This window comes from Dendropsophus ebraccatus, chromosome 7 (genome assembly GCF_027789765.1).
Source record: "Dendropsophus ebraccatus isolate aDenEbr1 chromosome 7, aDenEbr1.pat, whole genome shotgun sequence".
NCBI classification, from domain to species: Eukaryota; Metazoa; Chordata; class Amphibia; order Anura; family Hylidae; genus Dendropsophus; species Dendropsophus ebraccatus.
Genome location: NC_091460.1, coordinates 33406703 through 33419309, shown reverse-complemented (window position 1 = coordinate 33419309; position 12607 = coordinate 33406703). Strand labels below are relative to the sequence as shown.

The following is a 12607-nucleotide window of genomic DNA, read 5'->3' as shown; positions in this document are numbered from 1 at the left end:
TTACTGGTGAACGACTTCCTCAAAAAGTAAAACTTTGGTACGTCTCAAGCAGACGGCTTGATAAATAAGCAGAGACGGCTTTCCTTTCAAGTAACGGTCAGTAAATCAAGTCAAATATGCCTGCCTGCTGCTCAGTCTCTTTTTCTAGACAGTGGTGGTCTTCATTACAATAACACCCCCCTGCCCCCCCAGATGAGCTACAAATATGATTGATCTATATACATCTTCCAAATGTGCACTGTTTATCTTCTGCTTTTATTTTCCATAGTGCATGTAATTTCATCAGGATGCCATGAGTAGGACGCCGTAGATCAGCCCATGTGTTGAGAAGGAGCCGTTCGTTCTTCTAGCTCTCTTAGAAATTCCAGCGGCTGAATGCAAGATCATGAATGGAAAGGCCTTTTCAGCTGATGGAAATGTGACTTGATAAATGGAGCAGATGGAGCTGGGCTGTAGATGTATAGAGTGCTTGATCTATAGGTTGTGTTTGTTGCGAATAACTAAGATTGTCAGCATATATCTGGTGGCATCTGGTGGCAGCTGAACGGGAGGACTGCACGAGGTGTGTAAAGAGGACTCAACAATTATCGAATTGTCCTGATCCCTCATATGTGTCACTACTTTGTTCTATTATTGTGTTGGAGTGTGCAATACATGGAGTTTGTTAGATTTTTGTCAGTACACCCTTTTAACTGTTTGCCAATGGCCTACATTATTGGCAACCCGGATAGATAACTTTGGTCTTTGGCATGGCAACCAGCTCTGGTAGCCTAGGTCATTGGTGACTAGAATTGATTTTGGAAAAGATCTTGATGAGAGTTGATGGCCAAGAATTTCTACAAACAGATCTGGTGGCTTATATCATTGTTGACTGACACTGGTGCCCTAGCTGATTGGTGACTAGAATTATCATTGATCATTAGATCATTGAAAAACTAGATTAAGGGCCTTCATGTTTTCCCACAAATTTTGAAGTGTGGTGGCTTAGGATATTTGGGTGCTAGGTTATACCGTATTACTGTATACTTTATAAGGTTCACCCACTGCCCTACATTATTGGCAACTTGGACAGATGTCTTAGATCTTTGACAAATTGCTTCTGTACAAACAGAACTTATGGCCTAGACCTTTGGCCAAATAGTTGGTCTAAATCATTGACAAACCCATTTGGTGGCTTGGGTCATTGTTGACCTGATCTGGTGTCCTGAATCATTGATGATTAGAATTAGTCACTAGGACTATTGCGGAGAGAATGGATCGCTGCACCTCACACCTATGGCTGACACTAATGCCTCTCAGCTACATTTAAAAACCAACGCCAGGATGTTGGTATATAATTTGATCCATCCATATTGCCCCTTGTATCCCATGCAGGTCCCCTGGTTCACATGGGTCCCTACACTAACTCACCACTGTATCAGTCAGCAACCGCCAACCCCGCAAAGCGAGCACAAACAGGGAAGGGAGGCCACAGAACGGCCCTGCAACCCCACTGTCACAGGACCAATCCCCAAGGGCCCCCCCAAAACCCAGAAGGCACCGCCGGCGGAGAAAGCTGCCACCAAACAACACAAGTGTGAACATGGTCTTGTCACTCACCATTGCTCCTGCATGTAGAATGGGAAAAATAGGAGGTACTAGTCATGTGTGCACAGGTGCCTCCTGCTGATTGCGGTCACACGAGTCTTCCAGGAGGAGTGCAAACACTAAGGAAAGAGAGAAACATAAAATATGGCCAAGGAGAGAAAGGAGCGCTGCACCTCACACCAATGGCTGACACTAGGACTACTGGTAGCTTAAATCATTGGAAACCTAGAGTGAGGGCCTGCAGCTTTGGTGACCAGTTTAGGTCTCCAAAGCCCCAAAATTTGTTGCCAAAGTCATATCACATTTTGGTCAATGGATCCTTTATTTTTCTGCCCATGACCTACATAAGTAGTAACCTAGACAGATGGCTTGGGTCTTTGGCAACCTGCTTTGGTGGGTTAGGTCACTGGTAAGCATAATTTTGTCCTAAACCTATAGAAATCTAAATTGATGTCTCAGATCACTGACAAACAGATTTGGTGGCTTAGATCATTGGTGACCCAAACTAGTGTCCTAGGTCTTTTGTGACTATAGTTAGTGTCCTTGATTATTGGCAGCTGAAATCATTGGAAACCTATAGAAATGGTACTGATCTGAATTGTTGGCTGAGAGTAGTGGTGACCAGAATAAATTCTGTAGACCTTTGGTAAACTGAATTTATAAACTGGACATTGAGCTTCCTAATAATTCTTAGTTGTCTTCTACTTAAACAATTACATAATTGTGCACCCAATGCTATTATCATACATTTTAAAGCACAACATTAGCCTGGCGAGAGTACCCCCTAGAAAAATGGCATGGGTCACATACAACACGTTTAGAACCTATAGACAATCCATGATAACTGCAGACCAGAATTAAATAAGATAGGATCATCAGTGATTTGTAGTTGGTGGCCAGTTCATTGGTGATTTGTAATTGATTGCCTTGATCATTGGTGATCTGTAATTTTTCACCTAGATCATTGGTGATTTGGTGGACTAGACCATTGGTGATCTGTAATTGGTGGATTAGTCCATTGGTGATTTGTAATTTGTGGACTAGACCATTGGTGATCTGTAATTGGTGGATTAGACCATTGGTAATTTGTAATTGGTGGAGTAGATCATTGGTCATCTGTAATTGGTGGATTAGACCATTGGTGATCTGTAATTGGTGGATTAGACCATTGGTGATTTGTAATTGGTGGAGTAGATCATTGGTGATCTGTAATTGGTTGCCTAGATCAGTGATGAAGATTTGTATGTTTTACTCACCTAATTACTGAATATCTTTATATGTAGTAGTTTATATGTACATAGTTGTTAGAAGTATTTTCTTCTCATTTCAGGCCCTGTATTTACATGACTCTGCATTGAGTATTTTAGAAGGTTCTCTCTCCTCTGTACACTGCAATGAATAGAATGGTATTTTGCATGACGAGAGACGGCAGAACATGACATAATTAAAGTCAATAAACTTTCCTAGCCACAATGATTGGTAACCTGTTAAACCTCTTAAGACTATGTAAAGTAAATGTATGCTAAAATGGTTTGTATTGTAATTTATGTACTGCTACAACTATTATTACTGCTAATTATATTATGTTTGATACGCTCTTCTTCTTCTGTTGTAGGTGCCATGTTATTCATACGGACAGAAGCTTTCTAAATTGGCCATTTTGAGAATAGCTTGTAACTATATCCTCTCCCTGGCGCGACTGGCTGACCTTGACTACAGTGCTGATCATAGTAACTTGAGTTTTTCCGAGTGTGTAGACCAATGTACTAGGACTTTACAGTCAGAAGGAAGGTCAAAAAAGAGGAAGGTAAGAAATGGAAAACTTGAAATCCCCAGGGATCTATCAATAACCACTTGTTTTCATTCATAGAAAAGCAGTGAATTAGTTGTAAAGCCATAAATGATCAATGATAACTGAATAATAAACAAGAATGACATATAATATGCATGTAATCTACTGTTTAGGTATATAATAATATAAATATTGTTACAATCCTTAATCATTTGACCATGTGTATTGAGTATGGCCATATATATTAGATACCTGTTTGCAGAACTATTATTCTGGCCAACCATCTAATGTGTGCGGTGGCTTCCTGAATCTACCCCATTGGCAGATGCCAGAGACAGAAGAATTGGGAATGTTGGATCTCAGGATTAATTGCTGCCAGAGGAGTCTGGCAGAAGCCAACTTCCCAATCTCCATCAAAATTGGGACTGATAGCTGTTGAATTGTGAAAGATAGTTGTTGGCTGACAGTTACCATATGCGTTCGGCCAGCTTAAAAAAAGTTGGAACTGCTATGGGGGCAACAAAAATGCCACTCAGAGAAATTGTTTCCTTCAAGGCCCTTGGATAATCACAGTTGTTCCCTACCTTCTTAATATAGAAGTTAAAGAAAAGAGAACCATCCTAGGTTGTGTGTAACCTTCCAGTCAAAAGGTTTTGTTCTCTTATTATATCATTGGCCAACATTGGGACCCATTGTGGTACCTTAAAAATGGTGCATTGATAGGAGCAGCAAGAAAGAAATTTTAAGGTACCTCCTGGATGTTAAGAACATAAACCTAGTGTTGCATTTTTAGAAAAATAGGATTAAACAAGTTGCTTTCCCACTCTTTCATATTGGATTCTGTGCAGCTGATCTTACCAGGGACAGCCGCTGCCTAATGATAGCCATAAACAGCTCAAGTAAACCAAATCAGAAGCCACTTTTACATAGCAGCTCTGCAGTACAGTAGCTTCTTGGTCTCTCAAGCGTGGGTTCTCTCCTGAGATCTCATACGCTTCAATAGGGCATAAGAACATGAGATGTCTTCATCTAGTTAAATGCTTTCTCACCTTTCTTTGTGAACTTTAGCGAATCCAGCGAAATACCATGAATCACATTTTCTGATTGCTTCTTGGATCCAGTGGTCTTCTTAAAATTTACGTTCCCACAAGTAGCAGCTAATTGCAGGTTTATCTGAAGACACGTAGCCAAGAGCGGGTATCTAAAGGAAACAGCACAGAGTCTAATTACTGAATCACATTCCTTCAGGTTACTTAACACTGAACCAATTACATGAAATCATCATCAAACCGTGTTAGAGAGGAAGCCAACTGTTCAGCCAGTTTTCCTTTCGGAAAATAACATGGATGAATAAGAAGAGGGTGATTGATGTTTGTGCTTGCAGTATTATTACAAAAGGAGGCTTGTAAACTTCACTTGAACCTCCCTGCGGATTCTGGAATCTTCAGTTCGGACCATTAATGGACTGGTCAGTGTCAGTGAGCGGGGAAGTGTGTGTGGGGGGGGGGTTACTCTTCCATCTTTACTGTCCCCTGTGTCATTGCAAACAAATACTGCAGCCATGGAAACAACATTTGAATATATAGTGACGGACTGTCCGACTTATTGGACAGTCAGATTCTGGTTTTAAAGATAGAGGTGTTCAAAGGAGTTGGCACTTCGTGGTCAGCTGAATCCCATAGTCCGAAGTGGGTAAGGGGCTTAATACTGCATACTACATTGGATCTTTGTTGTATTTTTAACATGTGTGTTTTCCTTTGATATGTGAACATGACATTTTAGACCATACCCCTTGCTGCCCGTGACACCTGCCCCATTATGCAGGCCATACCCCTTTCCGCCCCTGATACCCGTTCCTGGTAGGCCATGCCCTGTTGATATCCAATAGCATTCCCTCTTCTTTTTGTGTTTCCCGATTTCTGTGTTGTACAATTTTAGCACAGGATACATAGTAAACATGGGCCATTTTCTTTGCAATTTTCTGGCCACTAGGGGCACTGTACCATTTCACCATTACTGGAGGTCAAAATGGTGGCCTTCTCTCGTTCAATAATTTAGAAATTTTCAGGTACAGCTTTTCATGCTGGTTACTGTGTACCAGTAACTGCGAAGAGATAAATAAATGCTATATAGTAGTCTAGTATTCTGTTCCTTTAAATATTGAGCCTATGAGAATAATATACGATCATCAGGCAATGACCCAGACATAGAGGCTTAAATCATGCTCTCGCATTTCACAGGCTACTGCTTGTAGGCTACACTAAGTATGTAACCAGCTGGACCAAGATTCTGCTCTAATACTTGATTTTAATGATTTTTTTTTTTATTCTATGGACCACATGTGAAAATCCCTTTCCAAAAACTGATAAAATAATTTTCAGCAATTCTGCTGCCAGAGGAAATAACAGGAAAAAGACTCAGATTTGTTTTATCTTTAAATTGTAGAACAGTTGCTGAAACAGCAAAATCTTGGTCAGTTTACAAACCTTAAAGAGACTCTGTCAGTAGGTTTATGCTGTCCTATCTAAGGGTAGCATGAAGTAGTGTCAGAGAAGCTGAACAGAATGATGTATCATTCACATTGTTCTGTGCAGCAGATTCAGAGATCCTCCTGAATAACATGGAAAATAACTAGTCCTCTCCAATATGTGCATGTGCTCAGTAGTGCTGTATATTCATGAGCAACAGCAAACTCTGCCCACCAGCCACTGATTGGCGGTTAACTATCCATGCTGTGTATAGGCAGTCAGCTGTAAATCAGCAGCTGGAGAGTGGAGGGAGTAGCACAGCATAAAGCCCATTCTCCTGCATGTAGAGAATGATGTAAGTAATACACCGATCTGTTCAACATTTCTGTCACTAGTTTATGCTGTCTTCATTTAAGGCGGCATAAACCTAGTGGCAGATTCCCTTTAAAGTGTAACTGTATGGCAGCATGTATTTTATGGGCTCTGTGGCTTTCCTATGAGGCATGATGAATAACGGTGCCCAGTTAATGCACTCTTATAGTAAGGACTGCCTGTTGATTGACACCTTGGCTATCTGCTGGCTGCCTCAATCAGTCTTTTTGACCCATGTCCCTCCATTGTCGTGCAATCCTGCCAAACAACCTGTGGGTGGGTGTTCCTGAGCTTAACAGTGTCCAAGAACTGTGGATGCATGTGTTGGGCATTAACCAGATACACTCAATTCCCTCCCTTATCCCCAAATATTAACAAACTCATTATTTGCATTTTTTTTCTTGGCCACTCTTTTCCTTTTCCAGCTATGCATGTGGTTATGGCCCATTGTATTTTTGAAAAAGTTTCTTAAAGGGGTAATTCCATGTCAGTGAAAGAACGCTTCTCAGCCCCCTGTGATCTGTTTGCCGAAGATAGCTGGGAAGCTGAAAGCAGCGAAGCCAACTGTCTTATACCATATGCATAATATCCATTGACATCAATCAGAGTTCCAGAGTTACACAAACAACATAGCTCTTGGTACTGTGCTGGGAAGCCATCTTGTACTGACATGGGATTACTCCTGGATTGCCAAGTTTAGAAAACACATTTTCCTATACCCTATTGGGGAGTTAAAGGGGGAGGGGGTCTTCATTTTAGGGGCCCCATCTCTTGGTCAGCGGGTACAAAGAGTGTCTCTTACTCTGTAGGACCTGTGCATTAGACTCGATTTAAATGGGCACCTTTAGAGATGAGTGCAACTCCAAGCACGCTCAAATCCGGAGGGGTGCTGCAGCCTTGGCTCCTATTCACCCATGACTGAACTGCATGAACCCGCACCACCACTACACAGTAGACAGTGGGTTCCCAGGGCCATTTGCTGTGTATGGGTGCCGATGCCGCAGCTCTGGCAAACAGGGGTTCAGGTGTTGGCACCCCACCAGTCATACATTGATCGACCTACCCTGTAAACCCTCAATGTTATAAACCTAGACAACCCCTCTAATGCCAGGTTACCCACAGGTAAAGCCCCTTTATACGAGGTGATCAGCAGAAGCAAATGAGTGACAACTTGTCAGATCAGCACTTGCTTTCTCCTTGTTACACACACACTGCCGGTGCTATTACACATGACGGCAGTGAACTGGTAAGAGCAGGGGGAGGGCGCGTGTGGCTACCCGGGTGATTATTAAATCATCCGGGCAGCCCATAGAAGATAGCAGCAGTCTGCTGCCGCTGCTCCAATTCCACGTAGCGGCAGCAGATAGTTGTCATCCGGATTCTTGGTCTTTCAATATGTTGAAAGACATTAAAAGACAACGATCAGCCAACATTGTTTGTTGCCTCTTATTACAACTGATAATCGGCCAAGTATGGCCAATAATCGCTTTGTGTTAAAGGGCCTTTAGTTCTGGAATCCCAGTAAAGAGACAACTAGTGATCAGCTTATTATCAAGAGAATCTTGAAATATTCCAAGTGGAGAATGCCTTTAAAAAACAATACAGGCCTTTGTAATAGTTTTACCTCTCCACACCCAATATAAACCCTATGAATTGTGTGTATACATATATATAGGCAAAGTGTCCGTCTATGAACGTGTGAACTCTTTACAGTCCTAACCCCGGATCCTGAACAGCGGGCGTATATGTATTTTTTGTTTGACCGCAGCTGTTAAATAAGCTTGCAAGGTCCCATTCTTAATCTTTTTTTTCATGTGTTCTCCCAGGCAGTATGTTGTTAAGAGCACAGGCCTAAGCTGAAGCATGCTTTTTTCTTTTTTATCCTACCCCCCCTCCCTCCTCCTTCCACCGCCACCCCCCTCGTCTCTCTGGCAGTCGCAGACTCCAGATGTTCAGAGTGCTAGTTGGGAAGTCCTACTGGCGCCACTCAGGGCAGAGGGCAGAGGAAAGGCACGCGAGCTGGAACCCAAAGCACTCAGTCTCTGCTGGATTTGGCACATTCCCCAGCATTTTGCTGGCATGCTCTACAGCTCTCTCCTGGCCATCTGTTCCAAAAAAACACTTTCAGGACCTCATCATCACTCAGGATACTACAGTGAGAGCAGCTGTTTCAGAGGCACAAGGAAAAACCGTGCTAAAGGTCTCTTTATGAGAGAGGAAACCAGATTATGAAGAACAGCAGAACAGTTGGGGCTTCATAAAACTTGTAGGCTGCGGTTTTGGAATTCGTTCACCGCGTGTGTCACATTGATATTTCTATGGGTTTTATCACGACGAAACTAGATCTGGAGAAGAGAGACGAAGATGGGGGGGGGGGGATCATAATAATAAAATAAATAGAGCTGAGATGTGGCTACACGGAAAAAAAAAAGATTTATGTATTAATGACAAAAGGTAATAGCCGAGGCGTGACGTCTGCCAGATCAGGATGTGCCGCGTGACGGCGTTTGTGTGGTGTGGATGGCGCTCTGTCTTCTGAGAACAAACTGTTCTCCAAAGATGGAGGGAAGGAGAGATGAGAGAGATGGATGGATAGATAGATAGATAGATAGGAGATAGATAGATAGATAGATAGATAGATAGATAGATAGATAGATAGATAGATAATTGATAGATAGATAGATAGATAGATAGATAGATAGATAATTGATAGATAGATAGATAGATAGATAGATAGATAGATAGATAGATAGGAGATAGATAGATAATTGATAGATAGGAGATAGATAGATAGATAGATAGATAGATAGATAGATAGATAGATAGATAGATAGATAGATAGGAGAGAGATAATAGATAGATAGGTAGGAGATACATAGATAGGATATAGATAGATAGATAGATAGATAGATAGATAGATAGATAGGAGATACATAGATAGGATATAGATAGATAGATAGATAGATAGATAGGAGATACATAGATAGGATATAGATAGATAGATAGATAGATAGGAGATAGATAGATAGATAGATAGATAGGATATAGATAGATAGATAGGATATAGATAGATAGATAGATAGAATATAGATAGATAGATAGATAGATAGATAGGATAGATAGATAGGATATAGATAGCTAATAGATGGATAGATAGATAGATAGATAGATAGATTGCTTTCAAATGTATTACAGTTTCAGTCTTGTGCCTGTATTACAGCTAAGTTAACCCCTAGATGCCCATAACTTTCCTGTGATGCCCATAGATAGTTCGGCTGTGGATCTTGGGCTGAGCACTTTCTGTACAGTATCATGCTACGAGGCAGAACACCAGCACTTCCCTTCACATGACTTTTTGAAGAATTCTTATTGTTTTCAGGATCATACAGGAAACTGACCTTGATGCTTCTTACAGAACACTGGTGGGGCGTCATGAAGAAATAAGAGACACGTCTGTAAAAAAAAATGTGGAATATTTCTTGCCGGCATCTTCTGAGTCTCCTTTACACCACTGTAAAATACATGTATACAGCAGCTTGTACAGAGTGTATGTTACTGTACAATAATAATGCTAGTTATATACTATAACAATATAGAAGTATGTTATAATATTAGGTGGGTATAGTTGCCACCACATATCAGAGGCCATGCAGTAGTGCCAGTCACATGTCACTCAGTATATACACAGTATATACAATACCCAAAGACTGTTTAGAGTGCAAAGTATTCATCAGCCACACAACAACACTACACTTTCAGCAGCAGTGAAACGGGTATCAGGACACTGCAACTATATACCTTATCATTAGCTGCTCAAGGACAACAGCAATACAGTCACTCTTTCAGCCTCTTGACTAGTGCACCACCCCTATCCTTTTTGGCACTGGGGCTAAGTATAGCCTTAGCATGATAAACACCTACCCCAGTCAGACCTTCTTTCACTACTACCATCTTCTACCCCAACTAGGTCCCTACAGAGTAAGGCAACTTGCTGAAGCTTGGGGCTGATAAGCTGTGTCCGTACAATACATAATGGCGATTAGTTACATAGACCTTCATGTACTGAATGATTCTGATAGTATTTGCAATGTTATGCACTTGGCTCCCTCTAACATTCTGAAAAGCAGAAAAAAAAATATTACATTGCGTAGATCCAACAAGCAGATTTGCACATACGGCGCCAGTATTCTGCTGCAGCTCAAGGGCAAATTGTGCACCATGTCCAAACACATGGCACCAGATCCCCCGATGGACTGAATTCTTTACTCTTAATGGGAAAGGATCTCCTCAGCTTTGCCGACTAACAGCTATGGAGCCAGGGGTCCTAGGAACAGACCTGATGCAAACAAGGAAGAGATCAACATGCTGGCTGCTTATATTCATACACTGGTAGGGGGATATAAAGACGGAAGGATTTTACGCTGTCCTACATGTAAGTATATTGCACAGGTAACACCTAGGCTTCCTTACAGACAGAGATCACCTATGGACTGGAACTTGACATCATTGAACCAGTAGGGGGAGCTACTTCTCTGGCCACCGGGAGTCAAATGTAGAGCATTCGGGTCTGGAGAATGTGGCTGAATCGAATTATTTTGGCAAGTTTGCACAACATTACCTCTGGGGTAAATAAGTCATAGAGCAATTTCATAGAAGTGGGGTCCTGCTTTAACACCATTCACGTCACATTTTAAGGGTGCCTTCACACGTACCGTTTACACATTTAACGCATGAAACTCGCACGAAAGTCGCAAGAAAGTAGCTGCGTTTTTGTCGTGTTAAACTCTCCTGTGAAATTATGTGAAAATCAAAACTCGCATGTAAAAATCGCACCAAACAAGCATCAAAATCGCACCAAACATGCAGCGAGAATACACATACATTGACTTTATAGCAATCAGTATGGATTTATCACTGTGGATTTATCTGCGAGAAACTGGCAGCAATAAATACGCAGCGATACATTACGTGTGAAGGCACCCTTAGGGCACGTTCACACCTACCGTATCTGCAGCTGATTTGACGCTGCAAGTTAGCAGCGAAATCCGCTGCGGATCCAGTATTATGAATTTGAATGGGTGCCAGACACGCAGCGGATCCGCTGCATGTATGGGACCGGCCCCTTTAACCCCTGCGCCGCCGACCGAAAGCTTGCCCGCCCACAGCCCCGGCCCCCCGTCCGTCCGCCCGCACTGCCTGCCGCCCCGAGCATACTGTACATTACCAGCTCGGTGCCGCGGCTGTGTGAAGCTCCCGGCTCCCTTCACTACTCTTCAGCCAATCAGCGCACGGCAGCCCTGATTGGCTGAAGAGGAGCGAGGAGCTGGGAGCCTGAATCAAGCCGCGGCGCCGAGCTGGTAATGTATGCTCTGGGCGACAGGCGGTGCGGGTGGGCAAGCTTTCGGCCGGCGGCGCAGGGGTTAAAGGGGCCGGACCCATACATGCAGCAGATCCGCTGCGTGTATGGGACCCATTCAAATTCACAGTACTGGATCCGCAGCGGATTTCGCTGCTAACTCACAGCGTCAAATCCACTGCGGATCCGGTAGGTGTGAACGTACCCTTAGGGTACAAACCCACACACCGTATACACAGCAGATACGCAGCAAAAACGCAGCAGATTTGAAGCAGATTTGGTGGTGCAGATTTGATGCTGTGTTCAGTTATTTAGATCTAATCTGCTGCGTATTTGTTGCGTGTTTGTTGCGTGTTTGCTGCGTATCGCAGCAGTAAATAAGCTGCGTATACGGTGTGTGGGTTTGTACCCTTAAGGTGTTTTTCAGGTATATGTCAGAATTCTAGCAAAAAGCTATGCTTGCATACTGTATGTACCCACGGCAGCCATTAAAGCCTACCTGCCATTCTGGAAAACCTCTGACATGTCTTATGGACACACCAAAAAGTTTTGCTTTGTTGGGACCTGAATGAGACCACAACCGATTATTAGTATGAGTGGGGAAGGACACGAGTCACTGTGACCCTCTCTCACTGCTCGATGTTTGTGAGATGACTTCATAGACTTAGGGCCCTATTACACCAATCGATCATTGGCTGTACTTGGCCGATTATTAGCTGTTCCAGACGATAATCATTTGGTGTAATTGGTCATGTTAGGAGTAGAGATGATCGAACAGTGGAAAAAGTTAGGTTCTATTGAACTCGAACCTTGTTGAACCTTCCGCATTTGATTCCCGATGCCTTCCCGGTCCGTGGGGAAGGAGGAGACAGCCCGAGTACCGCCTGGAATTCTGGGATACAGGCTATTACCTAGGCTGAATCCTGGAATTCCAGGTGGTACTCGGGCTGTCTCCTGCTTCCCCACAGAACGGGAAGGCAATGGGAATCAAATGCGGAAGGTTTGACAAGGTTTGAATTCGATAGAACCTCA

The 12607-nt window shown here is 42.8% G+C and overlaps 1 protein-coding gene across 1 annotated transcript in view; it reads left to right on the top strand.

The window, feature by feature from the left end:
• Positions 1–12607, top strand: part of ATOH8 (atonal bHLH transcription factor 8) — a 43667-nt gene that overhangs the window by 14561 nt on the left and 16499 nt on the right. The window contains exon 2 of the mRNA XM_069976377.1: positions 3203–3394. Coding sequence (XP_069832478.1) covers positions 3203–3394 — 192 coding nt within the window. The remainder of the gene's footprint in view (positions 1–3202; positions 3395–12607) is intronic.